The sequence below is a fragment of the Helianthus annuus genome, chromosome 16 (genome assembly GCF_002127325.2).
Source record: "Helianthus annuus cultivar XRQ/B chromosome 16, HanXRQr2.0-SUNRISE, whole genome shotgun sequence".
Lineage (NCBI taxonomy): Eukaryota > Viridiplantae > Streptophyta > Magnoliopsida > Asterales > Asteraceae > Helianthus > Helianthus annuus.
Window position 1 is genome coordinate 177448230 of NC_035448.2, and position 23157 is coordinate 177471386.

The 23157-nt window shown below is 35.9% G+C and overlaps 1 protein-coding gene across 1 annotated transcript; it reads left to right on the plus strand.

The window, feature by feature from the left end:
- Positions 1 to 16572: 16572 nt before the first annotated feature.
- LOC110917813 (ent-kaurene synthase, chloroplastic) lies at positions 16573 to 23157 on the plus strand. Its single transcript, XM_022162258.2, has 15 exons — positions 16573 to 16643; positions 16750 to 16885; positions 16975 to 17012; positions 17077 to 17368; positions 17440 to 17620; positions 17690 to 17898; positions 20712 to 20832; positions 20906 to 21003; positions 21085 to 21275; positions 21357 to 21469; positions 21550 to 21648; positions 21723 to 21938; positions 22018 to 22159; positions 22243 to 22488; positions 22574 to 23157. The coding sequence occupies exons 2-15, from the start codon at positions 16798 to 16800 to the stop codon at positions 22862 to 22864; spliced, it is 2325 nt and encodes a 774-aa protein (XP_022017950.1). The 5' UTR covers positions 16573 to 16643; positions 16750 to 16797; the 3' UTR covers positions 22865 to 23157.

Here is a 23157-nt window from a genome sequence, read left to right on the forward strand (position 1 = left end):
TGACCACAGTCACAGAAATGAATCGAGTGACAAATACCCATTCTTGATAATTGGTTGATAGAAACATTGTAATCGCTCTTAATACTGTAAATTATAACAACGTGTCTTTTTAGTTAAAATGAATGATTCACTCAGTATTTCCCGCTGACAAAACCTTTTTCAAACATGTTTCAGGTGATCTGTGTGATCCAGAAAAAGTGCAGTAAAGCACTATCAAGCTCAGGAAAGTGGCTCAGTATAAATAAATGAATAAAACATGTTTTGAGAAATAAAGATTTCTGTGTGAAATCAACGTATTGTAAATTATGGGATTTATCCCTTAAACTTTGTGTAATATATTAAACGAGCATATTTCACGGATAAAAGATCCTGTTATAAAAAGACTTCCGCTGCCGTAATAATTAAATACCACGGGAACTGTCTCGCGGTCCCCCGACTCCGTCTAAGGTGGGTCGGGGAGCCGTGACAGCGAAGGTGGTATCAGAGCTAATAATTAAATTGAGCCACTGATCGAGCCACTGATTAAGCCTAAATTAAGCATTTTGGACCACAGTGCTTAATTTTACTAATTGTTATTCTATGATTATTTGTTTTATTAACTGGCTATTTTTAGTTACAGTATGGGTAAACAAAAGTTGTCTGCTATCTACCACAAACTAGATGTGGCATCTTCTTCTAAAAATCCGGTAAATTTAGAAGAAGGAATCTTTGTCCGCAAAGCAAACTATGAGAATCCACTTTCCTCAGAGAAAAGGGATTCGATACTTAAAAAGAGTCAGGAGACAAAGAAACCCCGAACCAAGAGAGTTAGGTTTAACCCAGAAGTTCAAGAGTTGGGTAATAATACACCTTGGGAAGATAAAATAGACGGGAAATGGGTAAATCTCTATATGCTAGCTACTGTAGCAGAAAATGCTAATCTCTAAATATCCGATAAGTTGGGTCTAGTAAGAGAAATCACAATCCCGTAAATAAATAAAGTCCTAAGTATGCTTATTTCTGCTGTTCTTTGTATAAATTAGTATGCAATAAAACTTCAGTATTTTGTTTGTTAAACTTTGTTCCAAAGTTTTAACATTGCATTTTACATATATGCTATGCAGCATGAATGAGATGTCGGAAACATTCCAGAATCTCAACTTATATCCAGTGCCTATCGAAGTCTCTCACGACTTTACTGGTTACATTGCTGACATAGAAGAACCTGTGGAATTCCAAGCTCCACCGCTGGAAAAAGCCAAACCTAAAAAGAAGAGAAGATATGTAGGGTGGAGGAAAGTGCGCCGTAGGAAAACTGCCACTAGGAAACTCCCTAAAATAGAAAATCCTGTGATCATGAACAAGGGAAAGGAAATAGAAACTGGAGAAGGTTCTAAATCACCTGAAAAAGAAATAGGAATAGATCTGAAGCAAAAGGGAATAGAGATTGGCGAAAGCTCTAAACAGTCTGAGGAAATCACGTTCCAGGACGAAATAGATCGCCTATTAGAGAACTGTGATGTTTTAGAGCCTATCAACGATAATCTCTTTTCTTACCCGGCTACAGTTCAATTCCCACTAAATCTAGGACCAGTTATTCTAGACCCACTAGTTCATACCAGACCATTAGGCCAAATGGAGGAATGGTGGACCAACGACTGGCAATTCCAAAATATAGTTAACAGTCCTTACAGTTTCCTTCCACAATTTGACCCAGAACCACTCCCAAATCCTCCCATGAGTAATGAAAACCTAGCTGAACTCCGTCAGTTCGGTGAAGAACTGATAGGTACAGGTAATAGGATCAGGTAAATGGGAGAGCATATAACTTGGAAGTACGATGAGAGGGAGCATCATTACTAGAACTGTCAGTTAAACCACAGAAAGCCGTATTGTATAATAGTAACTTAAAATTCTGTAAAATGGGCAATAAAACTCTGTAAAATACAGGTGTGTATGGATGCATATACAATATACTAACAAAGTAAAAGTCGAGAAATCGACAATTTTGGTTATATTCGTATGTTGTGATAATCTATGTGTATTTATGTGAATTTTGTCATTGATAAGTTAGACACTAATAATTTTACCAATTAGCAGATGGAAAACGCTAACAATGAACCAATTAATGAAGTAAATCAATCTGAGCAAGAACAGGAAGATCAATATATAACTCGACAAGATATCGAGCATTTTATCTCCCAAGGGATAGCTCATGCTATTCCAGAAATTGTAGCTGCTGTTCGAAAACCTGCCGAACCACAATTAATTCCTAGTAAACGTATTCCAGAAGATAACGGCAGTAACAACATAAATGGAGGCGGTAATCATGACGATCATGATCCACAGCAGGCCCCACTCCCTAAAAGAATGAAAGCTGCAACGCCTGGTTGCACTTACAAAGAATTTCTTGCTTGCAAACCTGCTGAATTTGCAGGTAACGAAGGGGCAACTGCAACACTGCGTTGGTTAGAGAAAACCGAAGCAGTAATTGCAATAAGCAAATGTGCCACCGAGGATCAAGTGATGTATGCATCAAATCTGTTCAAAGAAGGAGCACTCGAATGGTGGAACACGGTCCTCCAGGCAAAAGGAAGAAGGATAGCCTATGCAATGAGTTGGGAAGAATTTATGAGTCTTGTAGAAAGAAAATTCTGTCCCGAATACGAGAAGGAACAAATGGCAAACAAGTTCCTAAGTCATCGTATGCTAGGAGTAGATTGTCGGGGATATACTTCGACATTCTTTGAATACGCAAGGGTAGTGCCATCACTGGCTTCGCCAGAACCGGTACTTATCTCTCGTTACATCTAGGGGTTAATTAGTGAAATCCGAAACATCGTTAAAGCTGCGAGACCTCGTACTATTGACGATGTTGTAGAATTAGCTAATACCCTAACAGATGAATTGGTACGCACAAGAGAGGAAGATCGCAAGAAGGAATTAGCTCACAAGATTACCCAAGGATTTCGTGTGGGTAATGCCAAGAAGAGAGGAACCGGACAATCCTCATCATCTCCTTTCTGCAAAATTTGCAAAAAGAAGCATTATGGACAATGCAACATGGTTTGCAATTTTTGCAAAATGAAAGGACATCGGGAAGAAGACTGCAGGAAGAAAACAAAAGTTTGTTATAATTGCAGAGAGAGGGGACACTTTCAATCTGAATGTCCTAAGTTAGCTAAACCTGTAGTTAACCAAACCAAACCAGCTGAAGGAGCAACCAAGAGAAATGCGCGAGCATTCCAGCTGACCACTCAAGAGGCCGAACTCATTCCAGATGTGATAGCTGGTACGTTCTTAGTTCACAACGTATTTGCAAAAGTATTATTTGACTCTGGTGCGAACCAAAGTTTTATAAATACTTTATTTTGCCAAGATCTTAAGTTACCTTTAACCACTCTTAGGCAAATCTTCACAGTAGAAACCGCAGAAGGAAATTCTGTGAAAATAGATAAAATCTGGCAAGAAGGAAAAATAGAACTATTAGGCCATAAGTTTTCTGCAAATTTGTTACCAATGAATTTAGCAGGATTCGATGTAGTATTAGGAATGGATTGGTTAATAGCCAACCATGCACGAATCCTATGTGACAAAAATGCAGTAGAAATTCAAACACCTACAGGAGAAGTAATTTTAATTACCGGAGATAGACCTCGAAAGCCACTAAAATTCATCTCAGTAATGAAATTGGCTAGTTATTCAAGAAAAGAGGAAATGGTGTATATGATTTCAGTAACCATTAACACTAAGGATAAGGAACTTCAGGATATTCCGATAGTGTTAGAATACCCAGACGTTTTTCCAGAAGAATTACCTGGATTACCGCCTGATAGGGAAGTAGAGTTTAGAATTCATTTAATTCCAGGTACTGCACCAATAGCTAAAGCACCATATAGATTAGCACCTACCGAAATGCTAGAATTGAAAAAGCAATTAGATGAATTATTAAGCAAAGGATTTATACAACCTAGTTCATCCCCTTGGGGTGCACCGGTATTGTTTGTGAAAAAGAAAGATGGATCGATGAGAATGTGTATCGATTATAGAGAATTGAATAAGGTTACGATTAAGAATCGATACCCACTACCTAGGATTGATGATCTTTTTGACCAATTGCAAGGAGCTAGGTATTTCTCTAAGATAGATTTAAGATCCGGATACCATCAGTTGAAAGTACAAGAAGAAGACATACCTAAAACTGCTTTCAGAACTAGGTATGGTCATTATGAGTTTACAGTCATGCCCTTCGGATTAACGAATGCCCCAGCAGCATTCATGGACATGATGAATCGAATCTGTAAACCATACTTGGATAAATTTGTGATCGTTTTTATCGATGATATACTTATTTACTCCAAAAGCCAAAAAGAACATTGTGAACATTTACATGTTCTCTTAACTTTGTTAAGAAACGAAAGGCTTTATGCCAAATTCTCGAAATGTGAATTTTGGCTACAAGAAGTACAATTCTTAGGTCATGTGGTAAATCACGAAGGTATCCATGTAGATCCTGCTAAGATAGAAGCAATTACGAAGTGGAAAGTTCCCCAAACAGTAATGGAGATAAGAAGTTTTCTAGGCTTAGCTGGATACTATAGACGATTTATCAAAGATTTTTCTAAGATAGCCGTACCATTAACTAAGTTAACCTGTAAAGCTGCTAAGTTTGAATGGGGACCTAGACAAGAAGAAGCCTTTAAGATTTTAAAGCATAGGTTGACGAATGCACCAATCTTAACTTTACCTGAAGGAACAGAAGATTTTGAGGTATACTGTGATGCTTCAAAATTAGGATACGGATGTGTGTTAATGCAACGTAAGAAGGTGATTGCGTATGCTTCTAGACAATTGAAAAAGCACGAAGAAAATTATACGACTCATGATTTAGAATTAGGAGCCATAATCTTTGCCCTTAAGATATGGAGACATTATCTGTATGGAAGTAAGTTTGCTGTCTATACTGATCATAAAAGTTTAAGATATATATTTGGGCAAAAAGAATTAAACATGAGGCAAAGAAGATGGATGGAGATGCTAAGCGATTACGACTGTGATATTCAATATCACGAAGGAAAGGCAAATGTAGTTGCAGATGCCTTAAGTCGTAAGTATCATGAAAAACAGAAACGAGTCCGTGCTCTGAGGTTAAATCTACAAGTAGATTTAATGGCACAAATCAAAGAAGTTCAGATAACAGCAATCCAAGATGATGCTGAAGGAATGAAAGGTTACTTAAAAGAATTAGAACAAGGAAATGATGGAATTTGGAAATTCCATAAGAAACGAATTTGGGTACCTAAGTAAGGAGAGTTAAGAAATAAGATTTTAGAAGAAGCTCATAAATCTAGGTATACTATGCACCCAGGAAACAATAAGATGTACCAAGATTTAAGAAATAATTTTTGGTGGATAGGAATGAAAAAGGATATAGCCGAATACGTATCCAAATGCTTAACTTGTTCACAAGTTAAAGCTGAACACCAGAAACCTTCAGGATTACTACAACAGTTAGAAATGCCTGTATGGAAATGGGAACTCATAACAATGGATTTTGTTACAAAGTTACCCAAAACCAAAAGAGGTAATGATGCGATTTGGGTAATCGTAGACCGATTAACCAAGTCAGCTCATTTCCTACCAATGAAAGAAACCTTTAGTATGGAAAGGTTAGCACAACTCTACGTGGACGAAGTAGTATCCCTACATGGAGTCCCGCTCTCCATTGTATCGGATAGAGATAGTCGATTTACTTCGCATTTCTGGAAAAGTTTTCAGAAAGCAATGGGAACTCGACTAAATCTAAGTACTGCTTATCATCCACAAACAGACGGACAGAGTGAAAGGACAATACAAACGCTAGAAGACATGCTCCGAGCATGTGTAATTGACTTTGGTGGTAATTGGGATAGCCATTTGCCATTAATTGAATTCTCCTATAACAATAGTTATCATTCAAGCATCGAAACTGCACCATTCGAAGCATTGTACGGACGTAAGTGCAGAACCCCAGTATGTTGGGCAGAAATCGGAGAAAGTCAATTATCAGGTCCTGAAATTGTACAAGAAACTACTGACAAAATAACTCAGATCAAGGAAAGATTAAAAACAGCTCGAGATCGTCAGAAGAGCTATGCAGACAATCGTCGCAAGCCACTCGAATTCCAAATAGGAGATAAGGTACTTTTAAAAGTTTCTCCTTGGAAAGGAGTAGTACGATTCGGAAAGAAAGGAAAGCTAAGTCCGAGATATGTTGGACCATTCCCAGTGATTCAACGAATCGGACCAGTTGCTTATCGTTTGCAACTACCAAAAGAATTGGCTGGAGTACATGATGTATTTCATGTACCCAATCTCAAGAAATGTTTAGCAGATGAATCCCTGGTAGTACCTCTTCAAGATGTAGAGGTGAACGAAAAGTTGAAGTTTATAGAGAAACCACTACAGATCGAGGACAGAAAAGTCAAGTTTCTCAAGCACAAACGACTAGTACTGGTCAAAGTCAAGTGGAATTCAAGGAGAGGACCAGAATACACTTGGGAACTGGAATCGGAAATGAAGCGAAAATACCCTCATCTATTCCAGTAAATCTCGAGGACGAGATTTTTCTTAAAGGTGGGGAGGATGTAACAACTGTCACGAAAATCCATAATTAGGATGGTAATTAGGTAATAAGGAAACCCTAATTAAGAAACCCAAGTGATTCCGTATAAACCCTAAAATTTTCATAACAATCGGAATCAGGATCAGGGCCCCTAAGACTCAGGGGGGGTTAAACCTTAGCAATGTTTATCTTCTAAATTGCTGTAGAAACGAAATTGATTCGTTTAACTTACTCACCAAGGCTAATAGGGACACGAAACAACCTAGGCTACGAAATAGACCCGTCGCGCCACGCGACGGGTACACATGTCTTCTTCGCGTGGCGCGAGGGAGGCCAAATTCCAGCTATAAATAGAAGGCAGTGGGACTTAGTTCTGTGCTTTACTTTGACGTTCAATTTCGAATTGAGCTCTGAGTTATAACGAATATCGTTCACACAAAACACACACCGATCACGAAGTGCTGCCGCAATCAGGGTAATAACTCGATCGCTATTACGATTCAACGTCCGATCGATTATAACTATCCAACGATAGTCCGGGTGCTGCTCAATTGAGCTTGTACTTTGAGTATTCGTCATGATTTCGACTTGAATATTAGAGTGCTGTTCGAATTCGGACTATGCTCTGTTATTCGTTGTGAATCCGATTGAATTATCGAGTATTGCACTGATTAATCGTTGTGAAAGTTTAATCTCGTGAATTGACGTAACTGCTGTGTTAGTTACTAACCTGTGTGTGTGCATTGTGTTAAATTAGGTTTAAGCAAGGCTAATCAGTAGGCTTATATCTATTGCTCGTTAATCTGCAATGTGAGTCATTCTTCTTTTTAAACTGTTTTCTCACCATTTGTGAGTAAATATTACAATACCTCAAATTATTTTCAAGGTTATAGTTACAGGGATTAAGTCTTTGTAATCACCAAATTACAGCTGGTATGTGGGGTATTGTGCACATTACTGTTATTATCACTCTATGTGAGTGAATATTACTCTATGTGAGTTATTATTACTCTGTGTGAGTACACCGTCACTATTTGGGCAACGGGACCCAATAGTGGTATGACCACAGTCACAGAAATGAATCGAGTGACAAATACCCATTCTTGATAATTGGTTGATAGAAACATTGTAATCGCTCTTAATACTGTAAATTATAACAACGTGTCTTTTTAGTTAAAATGAATGATTCACTCAGTATTTCCCGCTGACAAAACCTTTTTCAAACATGTTTCAGGTGATCTGTGTGATCCAGAAAAAGTGCAGTAAAGCACTATCAAGCTCAGGAAAGTGGCTCAGTATAAATAAATGAATAAAACATGTTTTGAGAAATAAAGATTTCTGTGTGAAATCAACGTATTGTAAATTATGGGATTTATCCCTTAAACTTTGTGTAATATATTAAACGAGCATATTTCACGGATAAAAGATCCTGTTATAAAAAGACTTCCGCTGCCGTAATAATTAAATACCACGGGAACTGTCTCGCGGTCCCCCGACTCCGTCTAAGGTGGGTCGGGGAGCCGTGACATAGATCAACCAAAGAAGAATTACCAGGGTATCGACTTGAAGGCTTTGACTCACTTTTAAAAGATGTCACATCCTTTTGTGACAGGTATGATATTGAGATGATTAACATGGAAGATGAGTATGTTGACTCGAAAAACAGAAGAAGAAAGACCAACATCACCAATCGTTATCATTTTGTGGTCAATAATTTCAACACGGTTCTTGACTTGCAAATTCAAGAGCTTGGAAACCGTTTTAACGAGGTAACCACTAACTTGCTTACGTGTTTGAATTCTTTGAGCCCGCGTGATAATTTTAGTTCCTTTAATAAATTAAACTTGCTAAAGTTGGCCGAAATGTATCCGTATGATTTTACTTTTGATGAAAAAGATAAGCTTATTAATGAACTCGGCCACTACATTTTTAACGTGAAAAAAGATAGTCGGTTTGATAACCTGAATGGGATTAGTGATCTTGCCAAAAAGATGGTGGAAACAAGGAAACACATTGAGTATCAGTTGGTCTATTGTTTAATAAAGTTGTCACTAGTTTTACTGGTTGCAACGGCTAGTGTTGAAAGGATTTTTTCTTCAATGAAGCTTGTGAAGACAGAATTGCATAATAGGATGGGTGATGGATACATGAACGATTCTTGCGTTTGTTACATTGAAAAGGAGTTCTTACAACAAGTTTCCGTTGAGAGTGTAATGCAACGTTTTCAAAAGATGAAAACTCGTCGTCAACAACTTTAGGTAGTTTTTTTATTTGTAAAGACTATCGTATTTTATATTATGTGTTTTTAAATTTCTAATGACGATTTTCTTTTCATCATTGTATCGTACTTTTATTATGTGATGAACCTTACCCCATCCGAACTGTCGAACCGACTCGAAATTCTTTATGTTCACTCATATGAAATTGGAGTATCTAAAAAACTTAACCCAGTCAAAAATATTCCTGGATCCGCCACTGAGTACGAAGGACCTATTAGGCCAAAGCATGCCACACCAAGCGTCGTGTGAACTAACCCCACTTTGAGTTGTCGCCGTGTCCATTGTCACACCCCAACCCATGGCAGAAACATCGGAGTGAGACGAAAACAAGATTGCTCGAGACTTCATAACACTAAATGTGACAAGTATTTAATAAACAAATTTCATTTCATTGCTAACATCAAGTACATGGTTTAAAATGGAATTACAATAAGTTTGAAACAAAATAAAATACAACAAGTATTAAAGTTTAAGGTGCATTTCTAGGCATCCTACTAGATTCCGTGCATCATCATTGTCAAAATCCTGCAATACGTGTTAAAGTATAGTTCAATACAAAAGTATTGGCGAGCATACAAGTTTGAATACTAGCATACGTATATAAAAGTTTGAACAATCCATATGACAAAATTGTTATCAAGAATTAACATATAACTAGCATGCGATTATACAAGTCAATCCTCTGATTACCGCAAGTCTAAAAGACTTAACATGACCACAAGACTATGGGCAGTGCGTTACTTCTATAGCGCTATACATGTTAAGTGGAGGCTCGTACAAAGTTAATGACAAGTTTATCATATAAGAATGTTCCAATGTATACGAACTCAAGCATAACGTATTAAGCATGTATGTTGGATTGTTTGTTTGTGATTTAAGCATAAAGTATGTGATTGTGTGTGTTTAATAGTAATAAATGTATTGCACCCAAAAGTGTAAAAGTAAAAGGGGTCATGTATACTCACAATTTTGCAAAGCTTTCCGATTATCAGTGAGTTACGAGTTGTTGAGAATAGGAATCGAAGGTGTAAGGTCATTCGGAGTTAATGGAGTGGTTGGATTCAGGATTTAGAATTTAAGTACAAAAGTATGTATACAAGAAAATATATCTCATCTAAGTACTCGTTTTGACACTAAGTTTTTATGTGATTTTATGGGTCCTAACTTGCCCATTAGAATCATAAACGAGGAGCTTAGAACATTAGATAAAATAGCCTAAGTTCATGACACATAATCATAAAACGGTTATCATCATGAGTTCGGATATGTATGTATATTTATTTTATATATTATATAGTGTTAAGTTCATCATGAATGTCATAGATATCATATAAGTCAAGCATAGAGGTATGGGCACCTCATTGTATGATTCACCAATGCACAAATCATCAAAAGGATGATTCGGATGGTCATGAATGAAAAGGAAATATACGACTAACTAATATTACTTCAAGTAGCCAAATAAGATTAACCCGGGTGTGCCGTCTCAACATGGAAAGAATGAACTAAGTGTTGGAGGCTAGACAGAGTTATGTTAAATTAGGACTAGTAAGCTACTTGGAATAGCAAATAAAACATCAAGTGAGGTGTGGAACAAGTTAGGATAGCCAAAGCTTCCAAGGTTCACACTTGCATCAAACACAAGTCTTGCCATATGAACTATGGTAGACTTGGGTGACTTCAACGCTTGTGGGTTGTCTTAAACTCTATCAAAACAGAAAGTTTAGAGGGTGTTTGCACCTCTAAACTTGTAAGAATCAATCTCTAACAAGTCCCATAACCATATATGGGTTTAGGAAGATGTTAGGCATGAGATTCATGAAGAAAAGTTAAGTTTCATAAAAGTTTTCCATATATTCTTCCAAAACAGAAAGTTTGGACCTCAAAATGGTGATGTTCGACCTTGGTTTACCATGGTAAACCTGTGAAAACACTCCTAGAGGTGTTCCAAGCTTTGTAGGGGAAGAAATGATGGAGAAAAGATGAAGAAAAATGAGTTTGAACTCACTTTTAGCACTTGAAAGAACCTGTCACACCCTGATTTTCCGGTGGGCACGGACTTTGGGGTTTATATGTGACAAATTGATATAGATATTCACAATAACACAATGGAAGTCTTGGGAGTATAAAATAATTATTACAAATTACAAATGGTCCAAATGTTTAAGTATTATACAGACCAAAGTGTATAAAAAGATCCATAGGCGGATCAGAATAACAAAAGATTACATAAAAAGATTACTAGGCTTCTTGCATGGAGTTGCAAATTCCACTTAAGCAATTACCGGGCAACTTCCAGTCAATTTACGTACTTTGCAACCTGCGCTTAGTCTTTTGAAGATACGTCAGTTTTTACTGGTAAATACAAATAACCGACACATTTTGAAAATGATTCAAAAAATGATTTTCATGAACAAAATGGCACATATATTTTCATAAATAACTTGGGACAAACTATTTCTCTTGTTATCAGTATTACATGCTTGTCAATACATATAGGGCCCAAAAGCTATGCCGAGATCATGATTAACCGACACACCACTTTAATACCCTTATTGTGTAAACCCATATTGGGTTATAAAAATATTTTATTATAGCATTAACATCTGTCAGGTATATGCCTACACCCCATGCTTAGGTCGTGGCCATTTATAATTAAATGAGCCGAGGATATCCAGGACACGGTAGTATTAACCCCCAATGTTTAAGTTATCAAGTAATTTGAATTAAAACGGGTTATTTGGATTTTTAGACACAATCCGTCATTTATCCCATACCCGACCAAGCGGTAATAATTTACTGTATCCCAAGCCCGTATAGTAAAATAGGTTAAGAGTATTTACCTGGGTTAAGTCTTTACAATCCAAAGACAATATATAAGCACAACCGTTCAAACAAAATAACAAGTAAGGTTGTAATTTATTGGACGCCCTTAGTCTGGAATGAATGGTATAATAACCAATTAGAATGTTAACAGGTCTTATTCAAGCCATAGACTTGGACCGGATAACTAATATAAAGAAAATGGTACGGTTCGCTGGATTAAGCGGTGACCAGATAGAATGTAGTTTGAACCCTCCCAAGTACTTTGACTTGTATAATATGGGTTAACCATAATACATTCTGGAATTTAAAAGAAATTGTAGGATTTGACCCAATTTGGTTAACCTATATAAACTAAGTTATACAAGTCAACCGTACGCGCATTGGCGATATCGAGTGATCGGATGAGTTAATATCAAGTTCATCATGCCAAAACATCTTTTTTAAGTTACCACATCAGTAGGTATTACATTTTATATGATCATTATGATTTAAAACCAATTTATGCACAAAAGGGCAAAATTGGCATTTTATGGCATAATATAAGAACTTGCATAAAACCCGACAACTGATTATGATCAAATGGTATAACCTCAGATGGTTATTCCATATATAAATATGATCATAATGCAACTTCAAATTAGTAGCTAACTTAGCTAAATCGGGTCAGAATCGAAAGTCAAAGAAGAAGTCAAACTGCTTGACTTTCGGTTGCAAACTGAACTATAAACTGGAAATGACGGGTTGAACATGCTTAACATGTTCTAATATGTTATACTTACTGATACAATGTCAAAAATATGTGTTAAAACATTTATAAGTCAATTTTATATGTTTTCCGTAAAACTGCATTTTAACTTTTATTTAAACATAGACCCGTCATTTGACCAACTTAACGTGATCTTCAGGAGGTGCCCTCATAGGGGATTATCACCTACCTTATTACGATCATGTAGCCATGTTCGATTTAAACATTGGCTTGACCATAATGGTCATAACCGAAAGTCAAAACAAAAGTCAATTTACTTGACTTTCGGCTAATTACTTAGCATAATAAAAGAAAGGAGCTATGAAAGAACACTTACTAGTGTTCCAGGAGAATAATGAACTCAGAATGGGGGCCTCTATAGATCAGAAGCCACTCTAATAGCAGATAGAGAAGAAAGAAATGTATGAGCAAGAAATGAAGTGCACAAGGGTGCTATTTATAGTTGCAAAAGCTTTCTAGGATCTTGCCAAGTGTTAGTGTTAATTCTAAGATGATTCCAGCTCGTTTGTGAGGTGTTACAAGCAGAAGAATAGTGGCAGAATGCGAGATAGGTGGCACATGAGCAGGCTGCCTTGGTCTGCAAGTGAAAACTGCCAGCACGGTCCCTTATGGACCATAATGGTTCACCGCTTACGGTCCGTAATGACCTTAGCGCCCATGGTTTAATAATTGCTTACGGTCCGTAAGCATTAAAGTCTTACGGTCCGTAAGCCTTTTCCAGATATAAACTTTTATTTACCTTACAATCCGTAAGGCTTTAGGCCTTGCAGTCCGTAAGGGTCACTTAGAGGCCAAAACTTTGGCATGTTGACATATTTAGTCCCCACTATTTTACACAATAGTCCCTCTCATCCAACATTGTGTCATATTTGAGAGTTGATTGGACACGTGTTGCCATACGATTTGATATAAAATTCCGAGGTGTTACAATCGATGAGGCCCAAACTCTTACAAGTTGGGATTGTCAGAGAGAATTTTTTATGTTGAGATTAATGACGGCCATTGGATGAAAGTTAGGATTATTAAACTCCAATAACCCTTAGTTTTTTTGTTCACGACATTTGGATTCGTAAGTTTGGTGTTAGGATTTAAGATTTGGTGGAGATATTAGGGCCATTTATAGTTAGGGTTCTGGTTGGCAATGGATTAAGACCATCAACCATGATCTCCTACGAAGGAGCTCTAGATCTGCGTGGCATCTGAGTGGACGAGGAAACGTCAGACGGGTTGGTGTGGCTCTCATTTTGAGTGAAGTCTAGGAATCCGGGCTTTGTAAACCTATAAATCAAAAAGCTTTGCTAAATCAAAAAGCCTTTGCATCCATTAAAATATCAAGATCAAAAGACTTAAGACTAGGTGTTATACTCTCATGATTGTCCCTGAGGTGGACGTGCGGGGGAGCGGAGAACACCCACGTATTAAACCAATGGTAAACAATGATATTAAATGTGTTGATTAGAAAGGAACCGGTAAACACTGATATTAAATGTATGTTATAACTTATAATATATGTGTTGATTATGACAGTTTAACCACCCACATAATAATCCAGTGGTTTATATGGAGGGTTACTCATTTGGTAAAGATGTTTGTCTTTTTTTGGTGGAAGGTTTTTAGTTTTAACCTACAGATGTATATATAGGAGTTTGGGGGGTTTTGTCTAGAGGATTCTTGAGTATTGCCCTCCTTATACTAAATCACAAAGGTCATCAAATTTTTCCCGTTAAAAAAAAAAAAAAAAAAAAAAAAACCGTACTCAACCAATAAATTAACCGAGCACGTTGGGCATGTTACCACTATCGTTTTTAGAATTTTTGTTTCCTTTGCTATAATAAGTACACTAAAACCCACTGAATTTCAACTTATGACGGTAAGGATTAAAATAGTCGCAGTAGATGGGATTTAATTCCTACTAAAATATATGAACATGAGTTTTTTTGTTTAATATATAACAAGATACGGTGACAGAGAAAAAGAAAGATGTTGTTTGAAATGATCTGTCCGTGTTATATATAACTAGGTTAGAACCCCGTGTATTACACGAGTTGAATAAATGTAATTTTATATATTAAATAATAAAAAGTTATATTTTTATGAACCCCGTATATTATACGGGATAAATAAATATAATTTTATATATATCAAATAATAAAAAAGTTAGATCTTTAAAAACCATGTGTATTACACAGATTAAATAAATGTAATTTTGTATACTAAATACTAAAAACATCGTATCTTTAAAAAATCCGTGTATGATCGAGTTGAATAAATCTACCAAATAATAAAAAATTACATCCTTAAAAACCCCGTATATTACACGTGTTGAATAGATCTAAAAAAGAGTTATATCTTTAAAAACCATTTGTATTACACAGATTAAATAAATATAATTTTGTATATTAAATAATAAAAACGTAGTATCTTTAAAAAAAACCCTTGTATAGTCGGGTTGAAAAATCTACAAAATAATAAAAAGATTATAGTAAATAATAAAAAGAATTATATTTTCCGCGTTTTATACAAGTTGAATAAATATAATTTTGTATACCAAATAATAAAAAAAAGTTATATTTTTAATAAATTAGGATAACATTTAATATTAATTTATAGAGGATAATATTTTATTAAAGTATGATAAGATTTAATATTAATTTATTATTTACTTAGCTAATATAAGATAAGTATAAATTTGACGATACCTTCAATTAATGACACGTGTTTAAAAGTTGGTTTCTTTTATTATATAGTATAGATAGTAGGGGTGAGCAGAAAACCGAAATAACCGAAGCGTAACCGAAATAACCGAAAAATCCGGACCAAAAGAACCGAACCGAAACAAAAACTGACGGTTCGGTTTTCGGATTTTTAATAACTGAAAATTTCGGTTCGGTTTTCGGATAATCATTTTCAATAAACGAAAATAACTGAACCGAACCAATAAGTTTTAATAGTATAGCAAATTTATATATTTTTATGTTTAGGTTGTTTAAGTGTTTACTCATGCTATTAAGAATTATTAATTTTATTCTTCTTGTTAAATATTCATAATAAAAACATTACCATGTTTATTTATCATTATAATTATCCATTTTTCATAAGAACTAACAAAGTTTAATATAAAAATTAAATGGTTTTCAAAGTATTATAAAAGAAAACGTTTTAACAAAAACTTTAGAGAAACATTAAAATAGATTAGAAGGTTAGATTTATGTGAATAATATTAATTTAAAAGACTAAATATATTAACTTAAATGTAAACATTCAAGAAAGATTCTTAAACTTTGAATTATACTTTTAAATTTTGAATGTTATATAATTTGTTTTAAAAACCGAAAAAACCGAACCGAACCGTGGCTAAAACCGAAATAACTGAAAACGAACGGTTTTTAAAAAACAAAAACCGAACTTTTGGTTACAGTTTTGATTTTACCTAAAAACCAAAACGAATCAAACCGTGCACACCCCTAATAGATAGTGTTTATATCACATTTAAATAGATCGAACCACCGTAACGTAGTTAACATTAAAACTGATTTTCGATGAGTATATAATTATATATTAACACATGTAACATTAAAATAATGCAAACAAAAAACATGGGTGGTGGCTTCAAATAATATTCCTACACTTGTCAGTTGTGACATGTACCTCCGAATATTCCACAAAATTGGTGAACTTATTACTAAAAGACAAGAAGTACGATTATCTTCTTTAACGCCTTACTAGCATCGAAATTTAGACCAATTCGAATTTATACCCATACATACGTAAAAATTTAGTTTTTGAAAAGTAAAGAACGAAAGGAATAAACTCAAAACTTTAGAAATTTGAGAGGATCAAAATGATATTTTATAAAATTTTTAAACACAACGACAAATTAGTTTTTTAAAATGAAAATTAGCAAATGAATGCTATTGAAAAAAAGAATATTAGTTAAAATTTAATATGTTAAAAATTAGAGGAGTTAGTATAATATAGAAGATGGTAGGAGGTTAGGATTGCTATATACAAAAGTTTGGGGGTTGGTGGAAACCCCACCAACATTTTACTTTAATATTATGTATAATATAATATATGAACATGAGTTTTTTTTATTATATATATCGAAGTAAACTGGTTTGTAATCCGACATTTAGTCAACAACTCAACACACTTGCTTATATCTCTAATTCAGTTGACACTGAAAAAGGTAAACCCCTAGGAAAAAACCGGCGTACGTCTGCTACCGGAGAAACTGGTCTGATCTAATACTTATATTGATTTTCTTTTCTTTTTCAAATGGTCATTTCTTGCAGCCAACTGAAGCAGGAAATAATAAACGAATTTTAGTAAACGAAACATCAATGAACATTACAATTACACAAAGCATGACTGGCCCTTTGTCAATTACCAAACCGTATCGATCATGGGCTCTGTCAGCTATTCATACAGGTACAAATCTGCATCCTTTTGCACTTTGTCTACATGTCATGTTGCTCTTCTTTATTTCCTGTATTGATTCAAGTTTTGTGTTTGAGCAGCACCATCTCATGTTGGACAAGCTAATCCCACCAATCTGGTATAACTTATTGCAGTCACTTATTTTTGTATTTATAATAATAATAAACTGAATTTTTATGCAGGCCATTGATACAACAAAAGAAAGAATCCGAAAACTGTTCAACCATGTGGACCTTTCGGTTTCTTCATACGACACGGCCTGGGTAGCCATGGTCCCTTCTCCTAGCTCACCCAAATCCCCTTGTTTCCCCGAGTGTCTTAACTGGTTAGTTGATAATCAGCTTGATGATGGTTCATGGGGTCTCGTTAATCACATTCGTACTCATCCGTTACTTAAAGATTCCCTCTCTTCAACGTTAGCATGTATTGTTGCATTAAAACGATGGAATGTTGGGGAAGACCAAATTAATAAAGGTATGCGTTTTTTTGCTTGCTGTCTTTCAAGTGTTATTGTTCATTCATTAAATAGTCGACTCTTGTTGTAGGTCTACGTTTTATCGAGTCGAATCTTGCTTCAGCTACGGACAAAAGTCAACCATCTCCCTTTGGTTTTGACATCATATTTCCCGGTATGCTGGAGTATGCGCAACAGTTGAACATAAACCTACGTTCAAAACAGACAGATTTTACTTTAATGCTACATGAGAGAGATTTGGAGCTAAAAAGGTCATTTTTGTTAGTGATTATTGCAAAGAAAATAACTTTGATTGTAATTAACTAATCGTAATCATATAGATGTCATTCAAATGAGATGGAAGCATACCTGGCATATAATTCAGAAGGACTTGGGAACTTATATGATTGGCATATGGTGAAGAAATATCAGATGAAAAACGGTTCTGTTTTCAACTCACCATCAGCAACCGCAGCTGCGTTTATTAATCGTCAAGATACCGGTTGTCTTAATTATCTAACTTCGCTTTTGGACAAGTTTGGTAATGCAGGTACGGGTTTCTTACTCAGCTATTTATCAATGTTTTAAATACTGGTATGAATCGGCTGGTTAAACCGGATACGGCCCTATACGATAAAGGACGGTAAAACCCAAATACGTTATGTCTTATGTACCGGCGGTAAACCGGTTCAAACCGGCTTGCATTATCTTAAAATTTGATTTTTAAATTTTAATCAATCAATCAATCAGTCGTACCCAATAAATGTTACAAATAGCAAAGCTATTGGTAAAGTCTGGTGAGTGTGAGATGTAGGCACACCTTACTTCTATCCCTAGGTATAGAGAAGATGCTTCCATAGAGACCCCAAACACCAAAGACATATAGTAGAAAAGCGAGAAACTAAACAAATCTATAAACAGAGCGCTACTAAATAACAAAAGAAGTCGTGGATAGGTAACATAGTGAAATACGAATCGCAAGATTCCACTTAAGCATATATGAAAAAAGAAACAATCAATGCAAAATCCGCCTAGACCATAAAGAAACGCTAAGCATCTACCTCAATGCTCAGACCTAATGAATATACTCCTAAAAGTTCTTAACCTTAATCCTAGGTCTTTATAAACCCCTATCCTAGACTATGTCCTCAGAGAGGTGTAACTCTAGCAAATCTTTCCTAATCCGCTCATCCCAAGTCAACTTGGGCCTACCTCGACTCCTCCTCCCTTCCACAGTTAAACCTTCTACTGCCCTAACTGGCGCTGTATCCTCTTCACATGCCCAAACCATCTCAATTTTCCTTCATTTATCTTATCTGAAATAGTAGCTAGTCCTACCCTTTCCCTAAAATCCTCAATTCTTATCCGGTCTAACCTTGTGTGCTCACACATCCACCTTAGCATTCTCATTTTTGCTACCTCCATCTTGTGCTCTTGTGCTTTCTTAATGGACCAACACTCTATCCTATACAACATAGCAGGTCTAATTGCAACCATATAAAAATTCCCCTTTAATTTAGTTGGGAACCTTTTGTCGCACAAAACCCCAGTGGCTGCTCTCCACCTATACCAACCAGTTTGGATGCGATGTGCTACATCGCTTTCTATCTCCCAACCCCTTCTTACAAACGATCCTAAGTACTTGAACTTAGTAACATGCGGAACCCCTTGACCATTAATAGTAATTTGAGTGTCATCGCCATCGCCTACACCACTGAAATTACAATAAAGGTACTGCGTCTTGGAGCGACTAATTCTTAAACATTTCCCTCTAAAGTTGCTCGCCACTCCTCTAACCTCGCATTCATGCTCTGTTTAGGCTCCTCCACTAACACAATATCATTTGCGAAAAGCATACACCATGGAATTGTCTCTTGAATCGACCTAGACAACCCATCCAACACTATCGTGAAGAGAAACAGACTCAACGTAGACCCTTGGTGAAGTCCTATCTCAATAGGGAAGAAATCGGTATCCCCTACAACCGCACGGACACTAGTTTCAGATCTAACATACATATCCCTAATTATGTCAACAGACTTCCCAGGAACCCTCTATCCTCCAAACTACCCCAAATTAATCTACGTGGTACACTATCATATGCTTTTTCAAGGTCAATGAACACCATATGTAGACCCCGCTTCTTCTCCCTATATTTTTCCATAAATCTTCTTAGGATGTGTATCGCTATTGTAGTTGACCGCCCTGACATGAAACCAAACTGGTTTAACGTAACCTTGGTTTCTTTTCTAATTCTAGTCTCGATTACCCTCTCCCATAATTTCATAGTATTACCTAGCAGCTTTATCCCTCTATAATTCCCACAACATTGGGCGTTTCCCTTGTTCTTATATAAAGGCACTATGACACTACTCCTCCACTGATCTGGCATTTTCCTAGATCTGAAAATAAGGTTGAACAAACTAGTTAGCCATTGAACTCCTTCCTCCCCTAAACACTTCCATGCCTCTGTTAGTATGTTGCCAGGACCAACTGCCTTAGATCTCCCTACGTGATACCCTTCACATCTTCCTAAGTGTTGTCTTCACCTCTCCCTACGTGATACCCCTACAATAGCAATTATTTTGTTTTCGCTTTTGAGTGGTTGGGTTTTCGCTTTCTTGTTGATGTGCGCCCTTTGGTTGTTGAATAGATTGTGGAAGTAGGTCTGCCACCTTAGCTTAATGTCATGTTCTTTGACCAAAACACGTCCATCCTCTGCTTTTATAAATTCACTACTTGTAAATCCTGTCTTCTACGCTCCCTAGCTTTAGCAATCTTGAACATATCATGCTCCCCTTCTTTAGTTTGTAGGCGTTCATACATCCTCTTATAGGCTATGTTCTTTGCTTTTGTCACTGCCTTCTTCGCCTCCCTCCTTGCCACTTTATATCTCTCCCTCAACCTTACTCTCTCATCCTCGTCTGTGCACCTTAAAAGAACCCTAAAACTATCATGCTTATCCCTTATTTTGGTCTTAACATCTTCATTCCACCATAAGGATGGAATTAACCTTCCATATTTCTGGTAATTAACCTAGTGACTTCTATTCCAATATTTCATCATTGTTTAAACTGTTACCCACCTCGTCCAATGTAATATTGTTTATAAGTAATAAAAATGCTCTTAAAATACTTAATAATATTTTACAAGAAAATAGTTGTTTTTAGATAAACACCATGATCAACTACATAAATTCTAGTTGTGACAGGATTAGTTTTTTAGATGAATTTGTATTTTATGAACCTGTTGAACGAGTCCAGCCGGGTATGATTTAAAAGCCGTTTTTAAAACATTGCTATTTATGAATGTCTTATGGAGAAATCCTACATTGAGCTAACAAATCTACGTGGTGAATCTCAGTCCCAACAGTTTATCCTCTTGATTTATATATCCGGCTTTCCATGGTTGATACACTTGAAAGATTAGGAATCGCACGCCATTTCAGTGTGGAAATTAAAAATGTTTTAGACGAAACATACAGGTAATTAAAAGCATTCACTTTTATCTAATAAAAACACCTGAAATATTAATGCAAATCATTTGGTCAAATTTAGATGTTGGGTGGAGAGGGATGAGCAAATATTCATGGATGTTGTAACTTGTGCTTTAGCCTTTCGGTTATTAAGGATCAATGGGTATGAAGTATCTCCAGGTATATCCTAAATAATAGACATATAATTATAAGTTGTTTATTCTACTTTCTGTTATATATTTCACTTCATCACTTGTGTAGATCCATTGGAAGAAATTACTAATGAAGGAGCATTCAAAGACGAATATGCAGCTCTTGAAGTGTATAATGCATCACAGATTTTATACCCAAAGGAATTATCTTTTGGAGAACAAATCTTGAAGTCGGGTGATTTCCTCAGAAGGATAACATCCACTGATTCAAACAGGCTCTCTACATTTATTCAAAAAGAGGTTCTGATTTTGACTCGTAATTGCGTCTCTTTTTCATGTCTATTTAATATGTAGATCTGAATATATGGTTAACTGAATCAGGCGGAGAATGCTCTTAAGGTTCCCTTTAATACCGGTATAGAACGCATAAACGTTAAACGATATATATATCATTACGATGTGGACCATACAAGAATTTTGAAAACTACATATCGGTGAGCTTTTATTTCAAGTGTAAATATTTAAAATATTAAGCAATGCATAGCTCTGAATATATTACCCTGATTGATGCTAGATCATCAAATATCAGCAACGAGGATTACCTAAAGTTTGCAGTTGAAGATTTTAACTCCTGCCAATCTATTTACCTAGAAGAAATGAAAGGTTTTAAAAGGTGTGTATCTGAAGTTAATTTTGTTATATTTAGGATTTGATTTGATTAACAAATAAGTGATGACATGGCGCCAGGTGGATAGCAGAGACAAAACTGGACCAGCTCACGTTTGCTAGGGAAAAGTCAGCCTACTGTTATTTCACTGCTGCTGCAACACTACCAGCTCCTGAGTTATCGGATGCCCGTCTTTCATGGGCTAAAAATAGCATCCTTACTGCAATAACTGATGACTTTATTGATGGTGGTGCTACTATCGACGAATCGATCAACCTAGTTTACTGTGTTGAAAAGTATAATCTTGATTCATGTATATAATTGATTTTCTTAATTATTTTGAACTTCTAAAGGGTTTTGTTTTTTAAACTGCAGATGGAATGTAGATGTTGACAAAGATTGTTGTTCAGAGACAGTTCGAATTCTATTCTCAGCAATAAAAGATGCGATATGTTGGATGGGAGACGCTGGTTTCAAGTGGCAAGAACGAGACGTAACAAGCCATGTTACTCAAATTGTAAGATGTTCAATCTTTTCTACTTCACATAAGAGGACGGCGTCCGTCTAATTTTTTTTATTTGTTTCTTTTTTTTTCTACAGTGGCTGGATCTGTTGAATAGTATGTTGACGGAAGCTATATGGAGAAGAGATGCTTATACACCAACAATGGATGAATATATGAAAAATGCTTCCGTGTCGTTTGCATTAGGCCCGATTGTACTGAACACTCTGTACTTTGTGGGACCCAAGTTGTCAGAGGAGATTGTCGAAAGCTCTGAGTATCATAACATATTTGACCAAATGAGCGTTATGGGTCGGCTTCTGAATGATATCTATAGCTTCATGGTATATGCTTGTAAATTTTATTTTATTAAAAAAACAAAAGAAGGTAGTATAGTAATAATGGGTTTTTTGTTAAATGTTAATGCAGAGAGAAATTAAGGAAGAACTAAATGCTATAGAATTGCAGTTGAGGAATGGAGAAAGTGCAACTGGGGAAGAAGAGATTATAAAGGAGATCACGACGGTGATAAAGAACATGAGGAAAGAGATTATGAAATTAGTCACGGAAGAAAAAGGAAGCATTGTTCCTAGAGCTTGTAAAGACGTATTTTTGAACATGAGTAATGTATTGAGTCTTTTTTATGCAACGGATGATGGGTTTACTGGAGACGCGATTCTTGGTATTGTGAAGGACACCTTTTACGAGCCGTTGAGTTGAATGGAAGTGAAGAACAAATGTAAATCATGTTTGAAAATCATGTTTGAAAATCATGCTTTTGATGGGGGTACTATACTACTGTTGTATGTCAAGGTAGTAGATAAATAAATACAAAGCATGAGTAATAAAGATTTTGCTTTTCATTGTTAGAGTGGCTTAATCAGGGAAGCAAGTTGGTTGGTTTGAGATCCAAACAGCCTGGTTCATGGTTTAGTTGTGCCGATTTAGCGGTTTGCCTTGTTTGGAACATGGAATCCTTTGGGTGAACTGAACAAGCTTGTTTTTTCTTTTCA

What these genes read in the sequence shown, in the direction of transcription:
- LOC110917813 (XM_022162258.2), top strand. Translation starts at nt 16,798, where the DNA reads ATGAACATTACAATTACACAAAGCATGACTGGCCCTTTGTCAATTACC. An exon ending in GGAAGACCAAATTAATAAAG is followed by an intron (nt 17,369 to 17,439) that starts GTATGCGTTTTT and finishes CTCTTGTTGTAG; the next exon opens with GTCTACGTTTTATCGAGTCG. An exon ending in TGGGTATGAAGTATCTCCAG is followed by an intron (nt 21,004 to 21,084) that starts GTATATCCTAAA and finishes TCACTTGTGTAG; the next exon opens with ATCCATTGGAAGAAATTACT.